The 14744-nt window shown below is 34.3% G+C and overlaps 1 protein-coding gene across 7 annotated transcripts in view; it reads right to left on the reverse strand.

Annotated features, from left to right (window-relative positions):
* Nucleotides 1-512: 512 nt before the first annotated feature.
* The window catches only part of LOC124404841 (serine/threonine-protein kinase mig-15), a 34833-nt gene continuing 20601 nt past the window's right edge, over nt 513-14744 (reverse strand). For 5 of the 7 annotated variants that reach the window (XM_046879279.1, XM_046879281.1, XM_046879283.1 and 2 more), the window contains 7 exons: nt 11919-12629; nt 7484-7618; nt 3370-3580; nt 3082-3302; nt 1989-2306; nt 1370-1669; nt 513-929 (listed from right to left, as the gene is read on the reverse strand). In XM_046879279.1, coding sequence (XP_046735235.1) covers nt 846-929; nt 1370-1669; nt 1989-2306; nt 3082-3302; nt 3370-3580; nt 7484-7618; nt 11919-12629 — 1980 coding nt within the window. In that variant the 3' untranslated portion in view covers nt 513-845. The remainder of the gene's footprint in view (nt 930-1369; nt 1670-1988; nt 2307-3081; nt 3303-3369; nt 3581-7483; nt 7619-11918; nt 12630-14744) is intronic. The other 2 variants (XM_046879282.1, XM_046879284.1) reach the window with 2 other exon arrangements.

Consider the following 14744-nt stretch of genomic DNA (forward strand, 5'->3'; position numbering starts at 1 on the left):
TACTTTTTGACTACATCGAAATTGTGAGGGAACTCGTCTATATATCAGCATTCCTGAGTTTTGATCAATTCGAGTTTTCACGTGGACACGGAAATTATTCACTCATTTTTGTTGTTGTTCTTGCTTTCTCCTTAATATGTGTCAGCTATTCCCACCTCTAATCATACCTGGTGAATAGTCGCTTATTAGTAGTTTATAAATACATAAGGGCAACATTGAATTGGGTCAGACACGAAATATTATACCCAACATTGGCCCTTGCAGTGTTCATATAGTAACGGAGTAAAAATCAGGTTTCATAATAACTACTCGAGACTTATTGCTAGAATCACTGAAACACGGCCAACAGTCGATTGAAATTAGTGAAATTCGAAATACGAAAATTTCACTTCTCTCAAGTACATATTCATATTGCATAGCGTAACAATGAGTCATGACGAAAAATGATCATTTGTAACAAAACTCGAGGTCAGCAATCAATTTCTAGTTTCTAACAATGAGTAAAATGTCTGCAGAAACGAACCGAAGTAAAAGTAGAAAAATATGAGTCATCGCAGAAAGCATCTTATGACAAATCATGACTAAACGCGACTGCATACGCTGCAAGGGCACATGAAAAAGCATAAAAACCTCTTAACAAGGAGATTGACGATGTTGAGTGTCCGTGAGGTGTTTTGTCGCTGAGGGTAGAGTTTGTGGCGTTGATGGACACATAGTCTGGATTCTATAATACTTGACCGTGGCAGTGAATAGTGGGTTGGGGGGTGTCGAGGGAAAAATCCTAATGCTCGGGATGGATATGGTAGCGGCATTTTTGGTGGGGCCAAATGTGGCCACATTCGAGATCACCAGTTAGCCATACCTGGTTTATTCAACGTCATGAAATAAATCTGGCAAGAGCTGCCGCCTTTTGCCGATGAAAAGAATACCTGAGAAGGAACAGAAAAATCATTTCAATTTACGATTCTGATCATATTTTCAATCAAAGTAGCGTGAGGAATACATGTTACGACGAGTTGTTAAAATCTGGCTAACTTTCATGAGTCAGCCTACATTCTCTCCACTCGGACGTGTATCAAACTCAGAAACTTTATTAAACAAGAAACGTTTTTCATTTAATTTTATTCTTTAGATAGCTGGACAAATTCTGGACCGATTGAATCCAATTCAGAGATGAATGACTGATTTTACTCAAAATCTTGTTAGTTGCAAGTTAAGAAAACCCGTTTCAATTGAGACGAAATTCATAAAAATTCCTTGCTTCACTTTCGAGATAAACATCATTGGACAAAAAATTTACCGAAAATACTTTCTAGTCACAAAGAATCAGCCAAATTGTGACACTAAGAAAGCTTGAGTGATTTCTTACCTTATCGTTCCGTTCGCAGAGAAATTTGAGTCTCTGCGCTTTTTTATGCATAAAGACACCGTCGAGATGACCGCTTTCTACACTCCTGATTTCAATTGCCTTATTTCCCCAGCCCATAATTTGACCTGTACCGATATACGCAACACTTGTCGGCATTTCTCCCCACTGCAGGACCATTGTCTTTGCTACTCGGCCATACGTGTTTACGTAAACACCCTCGTTATCGTAGCAAAGCAGAAGTTGCATTCCGTTACTGTTTGGTAAAGCGACGATGCAGTGCGGGCAGATCGGTCCCTGAGGCTGTGTGAAAGAATCGCGATTAAGTATGTTTCAGAAGTTACAGTTCAGGCAAAACAATGTTCGAAGAAAATAATTAAAAAATAAGACTGATCAAGTGCAACTGAACCCAGTCAAATTTAATCAAGTTAAAACAATCTCCCACCAATACGGAGAGAAAAAAAAAATAACATTTGGGACATCGTAATATTCTGCCTTTTTGTAAATGAAAAAAACTGTATATCCAATGTCGTTCAATCCTATTTTTACTCAACTTTACAGCTGATTCTAGTTAGTAATTAGCAGTTTTCTGAATACAACGAGGTATTTTAATATAACTCACGTGTTTAGGAAGGTAGATATCATAGACTGTTGCAGAATCGAGATCGACTGCGTGAAAACCATCGGCGCTTCCATAAATGACTTTCAGTCTTGTGCCTTCTTCGACAGTGAGATCTACAAGCAGCGGCCTGTGTGCAAGTTCACCAAAAGACTTGAAAGCCATAAATTTATGATATGGTTTTGGTGCCCAGGCATATATTTCTATCGAATCTTTCAAGGCGATCACAAGGAACTTTATTCGCTCGTATTTAACTATTTTGAAGTGCACTGCTCCCTGCAGATCGCCAACGTTGATCCAACCGTTACGCCGCTCAACTTGCTGTTTAAAACAAATTCAATAAAAAACTAATTCAAGATAAAGGTGCTAAATAACTAATTTGTGATAAAAGAGCTGTACTGTCTAAATTAAAGTTAGGAAAGAAGAAATAATCTTTGAAAAAATCCCCAGCAATGTTATCTATCATGTAATAGAAATGATATTGAACAAGCGTGAATGACACAAACTAAAAATCAACAATCTGAGAAAAAGTTCTGTAATTAAAACGTTCGAAAAGATTCATTTTTCATCTGATTCAAAAGATTTTAGGCTCATTTTGTTCGACATCGAGAACTCCAGATATAACTGGAAACAATTTTTTACAACCAGTAATCTGCAGAATGGATAAAAATACATTTATATATGTACGGTACAGCAGAGTTTTTACAATAATTACAACTGCGTATTATAACTATATAAAAATGTAAGTCGTCTTGAATGTGTTCTGTGGTACTTGGTCCTCAATAAAAATAAACCCAAAAACATTAGAATCGTATCGAAAACACTAGTCTTCGATAACTTTCAACATTCTAAGTATAAGACCTGTTCTCAACTTGTTGCTATCTTTGCTTGCATTTTTCGAATTTGCTTACACTCGTTTCTATTAATAGAATATACATTGTCTCATTCTTATTCACTATTGTTGGCGCAAATAACATTGTTGGAGGTTTTTAAAACTGTTACTTCTCTTTCCCTATTTGTCGATTTGAATGGTGGAATGGTGGAATGCATTCAAACTTAAAAGAAGCTGCACAAGGCCAGGGAATTGTCAACTTACATCGCTATGCCCATCCGTGCGTAGGATTTTGCTCTTGAGCCAAGAAAGGTAGTAAACTCTGACTCTGTTCTTCTTTCCGCTGATCGTGACCAATATATTCTGCCCTTCCAATACCTCCATCTGTTGAAATCTTCTTCGGTTAATCAATTGATAAACTTTACCTTGTCCACTCCTGTCCAACAGCATCAAACCATTTTCTGTACCGATGAGCAAGTTAACACCTGTGACAATAACTTCGGGATTAAAATTCTGCGGGATCAGTAGTAGCAAATGGAGACGAATACGCACCCCACAATGCAGCGCAGAGAATCTCACTGTTGAATCTTTTTTTGTACTTCCGTATTTCCGGTGTGTCGGAAGCCAAGTCATGGCTGGTCGGTGTGACGTTAACGTTCACATGGGACTCTCTTCTCGTCGAACCAGCGTTGAATCCAAAAGTCAGGAATGATTTCTGTTTCTGCTGGAGCACATTTGGAGGGAGATTAACGGCCTGACGGTACTGCAACAGAGATACAATCCTATGATTCCTGGAATATCGGACGAAAATTTTCACATCTTATTTTCAATTACAGTGGAATAATTTTCATCATCGTGTTGTACACATATTTATTCCTAATTCGTTTTTATCATGAAGGGTAATATTAACTGGATAAATGAGCTGTTCGCAAGAATTGATGAACATCTGATTCTTACATGAGAAAACGTGTAACTTGACAATTGGCTGATCTGCGGAAAATGCATGTAAACAATTATTGAAAATATTATTTCAAAGTTCGAAGCATCAACTTCAAGACACTGCTTGCAGATTTAGTCTCCATCAATTTTTTTCATACTTGTATCTGCTTAAAGCGGCATGTATAATTTTCTGACTTCAAATTGCTGCACAACCGCAGTAATTTTTTTGTCCATTTTCAAAAATCTAATTGAAAGTCCAAACTGTCTTCTTAAAGAAAAAATTTTTACAATATGTGACATAACTTTTGCTTGTCGAGTTGTCGACGATTAAAGAAAAGTGTGAACCAAAAATTATGATCAAATGTATCGAACAAACCATCGTCAAAAATTTCTCAAATTAAGTAGTCCAATTCCACAAGAAAACATCTCAGAACTGACGCTCCGAAATACTTTTAGCGTAGTTGTTTATATGCATTTTTCGCGAAGTAGTTACATTTTGAAATTACACGAATAGTTTTAAGCAAAAAGAAGCTGTCTTTTCGATTTTATAAACAGTGTATAAAGTTGTGAAAGATCCACAACTATCAAGAAATTTCAATCAATTTTACGAAATATTTTTCCTTATAAAATGGATAAGATTATCAAAAACACGGATTTAAAAAACGTGGAGTAAAATACTGTACAGTTCATGAATACGAATTAGTTATTGAAATTAAACCACTATATTGGATACGATAATTGAAAATAGTATTAGTACGAGTGATACAGATGTTAAAGAGAGTAAAATATTTTTTTATGAAGGTGTGAAGGGTTCGTCAACGAGCTGATTCTGGTTCTAATATTCTTCCTCTCAGACATACCCATCGGATAGAGTGTGAAAAACTTGTAATTTTTATTTTCAATTTGTAAAAGGCTACGCCTAATAGAATAAACATAAAATATACCAGTAAAATATGTGGATAAAAAGTATAAATTAAGAGTGCAATCCTAGAATAAAGAAAAGAAAAATAGAATATCAAACGGTTAGATAAACTTGAATGATAAATATATTAAGTTAATTTTACCTGCAAGGATAAAAAAGCAGAGTTGCGGTGATTAGAGGTGAAGCAATTGAGAAAATAAATAATTGGAAAAACCAAACCATAGATAAAGTAACAATAAATAGAGGCAAAAGAGAAGGGAAAAGGTAGAAACAAAAAATATCCACCACCATTTATTATTCATAGGTCCAACACCAATCATCATTGTTGAAATACATATCGACCGGTTCCCTGAATTTACACCAGAGTTTTCAGATATGTAAATAGAAAGGACACAATTTACTTGTTAATTTGTCCGATACTTGCAGGAAATGATTATCCAGATAATACAACGCCACTTAGTACATTGTATTAAATACATGAAATTTTCAATATATTTTGGATAAAATGTTAATAAGACTATTTTTTCCTAACGATTATAATCGATTGTTATTAGTTATCGTAGCACAGGTCTTTTCAGCTAAGTAGTAAACTCTAAAGATTCTTGATTCGGAGACGAACAGATTCAAACTGAAATTGGCATAACTTTGATCTCTCATACACTTTTTCCACGAATCCCTCAAGTTGCAGAAGATTTTCTTTGGCGGGGTATAAAACTAATTTTCGAACAATTGACTGAAATCCTCGACTTGGCCTCAAGGAGCAGTTATACATTGTTCACTTTCTAAAACAAAGGTAACTCTTCGATCGAATTGTCGTTATCGACGATTTACTCCATTTGGTTATATTTATCAAACGATACTTAGCTGAAAAGGCCTGTTCTCTCAATTTCATAGTACCAAATTTAATATATGAACAGAAATTATAATTCCAATTGAGGCAAATGAAACATTAGGAAGAGATTTGTTGAGGTAATTCTCAGTCGCACGAAATTTCTGGTAATAACTGATTAAGAACGAATCGAAAGAAAAGAAAAGAGAAAAAAAAAAAAAATAGTCTGAATATAAAGTTACTATTAAAGATAGGATTTACACCATATATGCCTCAGACTCTATAAGACGGGCATGAGTGGAAAGAAAATTTTGCGTAAAGTATACGTTACGAATGACGTATGTTAAAGAGTTAATATCATGATTCGTGAACTGAGTTTAAGTGTTAGAAATTCCATATTCCATCTACAGTGAAATTAGAAAACCGTTTCCATCTAGGTATAATACTAAAAGTTATAAATCTCTACGCTGAATTCCCATTGAATTTTTATTTCGTGACATAAAAGACTGAATCGATGTAGATGGATGAATACTTACATTGCAATTAGTATTGGGATTGGGGTGGTCAGTACAGGGCCCTGCCCTTCGAGTTAGAGCTCCCGCGAGACCCACAACACACAACATAATCCTGAATTAGTCACGTTGATACCGGAAAATTGTTTGACCGCTAACTTAAGTTTTAGTCACATGATCGATTCGATACTTCTGAATCTAGCGGGCTCATTTTAAATTCAGTTTACCTTTAAACTCATATTCACTCGACGGTCTTACATACTAGTAGTAAGCTGAAAATCCATTTAAGCCAAAACTTTTTCCAATCATAAATCTCAGTCATATACGGAAATATTTGGCTACATAATTACAGAGCATAAATCTTTTCTTGTTTTTCTCTAAATAACATGACATTTCTAGCAAGCGTTTATTACAAAAAGCATAGATTTCATGTTTATTTTTATATCTGTTTCTTTGCAGTGTAAATTAGAAAAAAATCTAGGAAGTTATTACCGTTTTTAATACCATATCTCGGTAAAAACTTAAGATATCTAATAATAGAATGGAATGACATTTGAAAAAAATCGCTTACTGAACAAAAATTACTCGCCACATTTACAACCACAATAGTAACTAAAGTTTTTTTCCAGGTCAAAGCGATGTTACTGTCTTTTTTACAATTTTTCAAGTTAATCAGGACAGAGGCACGGCATCAAATTTCATTCTCACATTCAATCACTTGTAAAGATCAAAACGGAACGGTTGAATATCGAGGAAAATCATGTTCGTTGAGGCTTCGGTCATAAGCGACACGTTACTTTAGAAAATCGCGTTTTTTGTGATTACCGATTCGATCTTTGTGCTCAAGTATCAGTCTTAATAAAAGATTTGACCGATTAATTCTCTCCGCGATAAATTACTCGTATCTTGAAGTGTACTTGAATAAAACTAAGGATCTGTCTGGCTTTCAGCCTTGCGACTTGTTTGAACTCATCGCCAGACGTCGCTGAATCTTTCAAGCACATTCTAGATAATTGAATGATTTATCTTCAGTCACTGCGGTACATTTTTAAGAATCAAAATTTACGTTCTACTCCCGTTAAATCGAATAAACTTATATACATACCTACGTGTAATATAATGTGGCGTATGCCGTAAAAAGAGATTGAAAAATTCAGATAAAAAACGACAGCGTCATTTGAAGCAAAATAAAAAACGTCCGAGTCTCGGAGACAAAGTTATATGACGTCGAGCAATAAAATAGCTGAAAGCATTAACTTTGTTGTAGTAATCGCGTTGAATCTCAGAAAGAGAGGGAGACATAAAGAGAGACAAAAGGAAAAAAAAAAGGAAAAAAAAAAATACCACACGATACACAACAGTAAGCCTTCGGACATAGAATTTGTAGAAAAATAACGTATAATACATGTTGTAATAATAATAAAATATCGTTGTTTGAATAGAGATTGTATTTGTGTGCCTGACCTCCTCGCTAGTCGATTTGTCTTGTCGTTGACCAGGGGATGAAGTTAGAAGATCCGGAAGAACGGAGCTTGGTCTTGACCCAGGAGAAGAGTCTGACCTCTGGAACTCACCTCCTCGTCTCTCACCTTCCCGACTCTGCAAACCAGCCAGTGTCCATGACATTTAAGTCGTGAGAAAGAATATTACCGTTGTTGTAAATTAATCAAGACTTGAATTAACAGCGCTAAAGAAATTTGATAGCACAAATTTTTTGTACGTTTTTTTTTTTCTTTAATCCAAGGATCTCAGCAAATTGCCACGTTCTTTCGTTTTACACTTTAAAATAACAATACATATAAAAGAGATTTCGGTGAAACTACAAATCGTGAAAAGATGTTGTAGCCGAATAAATTTAATTCAAGTCTTGATGATAATCGTCACGATTTTACTAGGTAAACGATAAACGAAAAGAGATCTAAGGATATTTATGTGGATATATTTATATTAAAATTTGTTTAGAATTTTTTTTTTTTAATCACAAGAGTGAAAAAAAAAATGGTGGTGAATGAAAGAAATAAGGTGGTGAAAACAAGTAAGCGACGTGAAGGAAAAGTTTGTGGAGAAAAGTGAGTATAATGCAAAAAAAAATTGAAAACAAGAAGAAAGTAGGAAAAAAACGTAACGCATTGTTACAATCGAAACAAGTAACATTAAGTAAAAAGCACAGCGTTAAGCGAAACAAATTTCATGTGTTATCTAGCCTATAATGTGTGTGCGCGTTTGTGTGTGTATATATATATACACATATGTTATGTAAATAATTAATATTAATCATATAAAGTAGTATTATTCTTAAATATAGTTTAAAAATAAGTGCAAAAAACAGAAACAAAACTCTAATAATCATGCCGATAAGAACAAGAATACACATTTTTTTAACAATTTATTATATAAGAGTAGGAGCAAAAAATGAAAATAAATAAACAAACAACAGACACAAGACATCACATTCAGACAAAACATGTATGTACCTATAGCTTAGCCCAACACAACACGTATAAGTAACGACTGAAATTGAACAACAAGTAAATTAAATCGACGATGCATCATCCTTGTAAAGCATGCTCTTGACGAAATGCGGCATGCTATAAAGGCAACGAAATATTTAGTTTAATTATATAATCCTGTTGGCAGAATTAGCGTAGCGTGGCATTCATTGTCCTCTACATTTAAGCGTGACATGCAACAGTTGCTATATATCGTCACTCTTGCGTGACGACGGTTTAAATTCCTTTCTCTCTCTCTTTCTTTCTTTCCTTCCATTTTTTTTTTTTTTTTTTTTTTTTACTTAATTTTTTTTTTTTCCCCCTGTGTTCCAGTGTTTTCACATCTAAATATTTTTTTAATAATTCTTCTTTTCTCTTCTCCTCAAGGTGGTCAATTTTTTTTATTATTCTTTTTCAAACTTTTTCAATTTTACGTCGCTCCATCTACGTCGCACAGGTCATGGTGCCATGCACTGTTATAATCTGTTGGTTTTTAGACTTGTTAGCACAAAACACATTGTTATTGATCACACGTGGGTTCTTATCCGTCTAAAAGATTTTTTATTATTATTATAATGATATTTTTGTTCCCATTTTACATCCAACTCTATGACAGGTGCAGTCTGTTTTTACATGTGTCGACGTGTCTTTGGCACATTTTTTTTTGTTAAATGAATTATTGTTATTATTATTATTGGTCTTTTTTTTCTTTCATTTTTTTTTTTTTTTTTTTATAGTAAAACACCAATTTATTTTTCTCTTTTGCAATGAAAACTGTTTTTCAATATCGATAGATGTTCTATTGACAAGTTTTACTGTCTATGTATGATATACTTTAAATAATTCCGTTTAGCAGAATAAATCAACAATTAGAACATTTTAACCTTTGGAGCTACTGAGGATCGTCGTTTTACTAATAATTATATAGAGAAATTATTGAAACGTTGATTCGTCGAGTCTGTGGCGAGCGAAACGGATCAAATCTATTTTACAGAGGCCTGTAAAAGGATCCAAACTTTATACGAAACACGTGAAAACAGTCTTGAAAATATTGGAATGAGTCAGGATTTAGATTTATTAAAAACAATAATCACTTCGCACTGTGACTGAATGAAAAAGGAACACAATATTTATTTCGCGGATAAATCATTAGATATAAATCTACAGGGTGTCCACATGCCGAATCTACTCAACGTAAGTAAATCATCTCCTTCGGATGCTCGATATTTAAGATTTTCCTGACAGCTAGACACCCTGAATTCTAGAAAGAGAAAAAAAAAAAAAAAAGACTACAAATAATATTCTCCCAAGAAGTTTCATGCTGTTATTCCCACAAAACCAGACGCAAAATCATTAGGAGAAATTTAATAGATTTAGACATTTGGTAGAAGACGATAACTCCGCAAAGTACGGTGACCCCAAAATCGTTGGCTGTGTACTCGGAAAAGTGAATGAAGCAACTTCGCTGATTCTTGTCACATTTTGACGTACTAAACAGGCCTTTTCTCAAATTTTATATAGCTTTATTTATCCAACTAACAAACGGCGAGATTAAATAATGTGAAAAAATTTAAGTAGCGTAAACTTTCTGAAATGAGAAACATTTTTGATTTCTGACAACCTTTCAGATCTTTTCGAGTGAAAAATGCATGTAAAGAACTGTTTGAAAAAGTATTTTCAAGTTTGAAGCATAAGCCTCGAGATGTTTTTTGCGGATTTAATCTACTTAATTTGAAAATCTGTTTTACACTAATTTCTTCGTTTGTTACGTTTGACAAAAGTTTGTTTTTGTAAAAGATTTTCATTCAATTTTAATAGCGCAAAAATAGAAAAAGAAGTCCGACGACAAATTGGAAAAGCAAATTTGCTTTTTAAGAAGACAGCTTTTAAAAAAAATTAAGAAAAATTCTTGCTCTGTGAGACAAAATAAGATAAGATTCGCGAAAATCATCTTTTCAATCCTTTCGGGCACATAGCCAACTTTCTGAGAGTAGTAAACGATCACAAAAGGAGAGCAAAAGTATTCTAATGACGGGAGGTAATACCGAGGAACCTATGGCTTGCTAAATCAGTTTTAATCAACGCAAGAAGGGTATGCCTAAAACTGGAGCGTAGCTGACTAGCCTCTATGCTTTTTACTGAGACAACTCATGACGGCTCATGGCGTATGTTTTTTTTTTTTTCTGGCAGTTGGATTTTTTGTTCCTCAAACTATAACAGGGTGGCCACTGAATTTGTACTTGAAAGCTCACTCATTTATCCTTATTTTTCTGACCAAAATTAAGGGTTTCTCGAACTTCTTGCTTTGATATGTTACATTTTGCCAAAATTTGTCTATATTTCTAAAGACATCGAAATTAAACGATTCACGAAAGACAGCACAAAGTTGTAAGTACAAGTAGACATGAAATTTTGTTCTTAAGGATCAACGGACCTGAATCGAAAGATAAGGACGGAGACAAAAACTTTAGTAACGTTATATGCGCCAATAGTGATAAATGCAAAGAAAAAAATAATATTCCAACTATCTAATCAAAATAATTGTGAGCTGCTTTGAATAACACAAGCTAAATATGAACGACTCGAGAAAAAAGTTTTTGTAATCAAAATATTAAAAATGATTAAAATCCTGGTGGTTATGAACTGATTTTATGTTTCTGGAGTCAATCTGTTCACTAATCGGGTCCCCATAAATTGTCTAAAAAACAGTTAAGAAGGCTTACGTTATGGTATAGTTATAACGTGTAAATATTATTATTGATGTACATCTGTGATACCGCTGTTACACTCTCATTGTGAGAACTTTAATCACTCTGGACTGTATACAACAACTGTCCACAAAATTTAGTTCAGACGATCTCTGAAGAAGCCCAAAAAAGTTATAATAAGATCAAACATACAAGATTATAGAGATTTTGAAATTAGCAATTTTCAATCCTTTTAATAAATTGCTCGTATCTAGCTTGTGTAACGCGGATATGCTTCGATTAACATCTACGATATATTAAGAATGTGGTTTTATTTTGTGCTCAAACTTCTGATTTAGATGCAAAATGGTCCATCGATCGCAGCAAGTGAGAAAGGAACGTGATAGAACTTTTGAGCAAGCGAGAAAAATGACGAGCAGCTAGTTTTTTAATTATTAATAATGGTTGAAGAATTGAAAGGACGCATCGAACACCGTATTTCGCTGAACTTGAAAGAGAAACACTTAAAGTACTTGTCTCAAGACTTTCCTGATCTATAAAAAATTCTCTGTCATTTTCCTGATCTTTTTCATATCAAACCGAAAACTTTCCCAACATTTCCTGTTTTTCCAGGAATTCCATGTTTTCCAGTCAAGTGGCCACCCTGCACGAAGGATGGATGAGGGTAAGGTGTTTCGGTTAGCCTGTGGCTTGGGGACTGACCTGGATGACAGGGCTGTATTCGCTAGCAGTGGTGCTGGCGGTAGATTTAATCGTGCCAGTATCGGAGGTGTCCAGCGGTCTAGAACTGCGCCTTCTCATTTTGTCAGCTTCTCGGGAAAATCTAACTTCAACGTCAAGTCTCCTGGCCTCTAACTGATCTCTCAAGTCTTGTCTGTTCCTGAACACAATTTCACTCTCAGTCTTTTCTCGTCTCGGTCTTTGCAGTCTTTCGCCAAACGAGAAGTCCGTAAGGACTGGTTCACCAGCGCTACTCTTCTTCCCAGCAATGCCTGCCACGCTTATTTCACTGCCCCGCCTGTTACCGCTGGCAAATATACTCGGCTTAGAATCAGACTTTTGCAAATAGGCGGAGTGTCTGGTGGACGGAAAGAAATCTGAATTTTCCCTCCTGAACGCTCGGCTGAATGGCCCGTTAGCCAGTTTCGAGTCCGACTCTTGGCGTCTGTGAACAGGCTTGGCTTGCTCAAACTTCTTTTGGCTTATGTCCAGCCTTTTAAGCGTTCGCTCGCTTGACGACGAGGACCTTTCTTCGCTACTCGACTTTGTAGCCACTTCTTGTTTCATTTTGTCCAGGCGTTCGTTAAATCCTTGAAAGAACCGCGTAAAATCCCACTCTTTTAATAGCAATTGCTCGTCTATTTCCGACCGTCGGTTGTTGTTTCCCAATTTATCGTCCGGCTGATTTAGTTTCTACGTGGGTGATCACAGAAATAACATAAAACATGCATAATATGTGTCTGTGAATGTAACAAATACGAGTCCACCATTGCACGCAGTTTCCAAATTTTACCTCTACATTTTACATCACCAAATTTTTCAAACGCAGTCTTTTTATCGCTTGTCAGAAATGAGTATTATAAATGATATTCTTCAAAAGTGGCGTGGAAAAATTTAAGACTATTGACCAAAAAAAAAGATCCGAGTAAATATATGAATTCTGAGAAACTTTGGAAAAGTCATATAATGATTCTGATTATTTATTGTCGTTTTGCACTTGAGTCGAAAACACTTTCAATGATTTCATTGCCGAGTTCAAGACAAGTTTTCGCATATTGACATGTCTGAATTGACACCATTGAATTTCTTGACCAAAATTTCTGTAAAATAGCAAGTGTCCTAAAAAATTCCAATTTCAGTATTTCCACCTTGAATTTCATTATCTTAATTGAAACTCTGTAAACATCTTAGAACAATTTATAAAATCTTCATCAGGCCATTAAAAGTTTGTTCGAACAAGATGGAAGTAATTTGAATAAAATCAGGAATAATCAGAGTTTACAAAAAATTGAGTCCGAATTATTCAGATATTTCTTTCATCATAGTCAGAAATTTATTTCCACCGTGGAATAAAATATATTGAGTGGAAATTCACTGCAATTATTCAAAATCATTTTCAATTTAAAATTCACTTGGTTTGAATATTCCAATTAAAAATATTTTTGAACTAATTTGAGTAAATATATCATAAAACACAAAAAATAAACATTTTGTTATGAATATTATTACAGGTAATTTTAATACCCAAGAATTTTTCGATTGTCAGCAAATCGATTAGCGATATGAAACTTGGAAACCAGTTATAACAGTGTACCCCCGATATTAAGTGAAAACTAATCTAAGTACGTAGTGACAATTGTTACACGTAGGTAGCTATTGCCAAATTGGTAATGTGACATTAATAGACGACAATGATGTGAAGTGTATGGGCTCTTGTAAGCACATGTCACGTTGTCTTGTTTGTGAAGTACGATAACCGTGAGACAAAGTGCTACTGACATTGAGATTACACAATTATCAATAACACACACAGCTACAATATTATTATTATTTATATTATTTATATTGCCATTATTATTGTTATTATTATTATTATTATTATCATTATACAAAATAATATGTAATTTGATTCGATTCTGAAGATTATTATTATTGTTGTTGTTGTTGTTGTTGTTGTTATTGTTATCTTCCCTTCTATATAATATTATTTGATATAATATTGATAGTAAACGTTCCCTTACGTATATGAAATAAATAAAAGAAAAAGAAACGTTAGGCAACTGTTCGCTAAACTTTGCCCCTTTTGAACAAAGTTTGTTCGATAAATTTCAAAACACCTCAAATTATTATCAGACTGAGACATGAAGAAAACCGATTCCAGAATTACATAATCGTAGAACATCGCATTTGGCTTGAAAATGGCAAATTTTATCAAAGCGTATCAGTGAAACTTTGCAATCAGTAGTGGAGCAAAGATCTCAATTATTTTTGAAACTACTGGATATTAATAATTTGAACACATATTTTACTGCAAGTCAAAATTCTCTGATTGATTTCGTTTAAGATTGTTTGAAATATAGTTGTTCGTGGTGTTACGCAAAGTATTCCTCGTTTGTGGTTATTTCACTGATTCGTTTCCTTACTTTGAGATTGTTTCAAATCTTGCATTTAATTACAATATGCATTTTCCAAAGATTGAATAATCATTTTTCAAAAATAAAAATCTTTGATTTATATCAAACGATAACGTATTTTAGTGTAACTGAACCTTTTCTAACGACACTCAACTATTTAACACTTTTAGGGAAGCTCTGGGTAAGATCTGACGTGAGAAGTGAGAGGGGGGGTCAAGAATAGCCAAAGTCGCCCTTATCTAATTAACCCTTTGACTGTCAGTGACTCACATATGGGTGGAAAAAAGTTGTGCCACTTTTGTCCAATGACATATGTGGGCATTTGAAAAAAAAACATGTTTCTACTACATCAATTTGACTGTAATTTGGGAAAATCATCGTTGTTGAGGTCGCT

This window comes from Diprion similis, chromosome 3 (assembly GCF_021155765.1).
Source record: "Diprion similis isolate iyDipSimi1 chromosome 3, iyDipSimi1.1, whole genome shotgun sequence".
NCBI classification, from domain to species: Eukaryota; Metazoa; Arthropoda; class Insecta; order Hymenoptera; family Diprionidae; genus Diprion; species Diprion similis.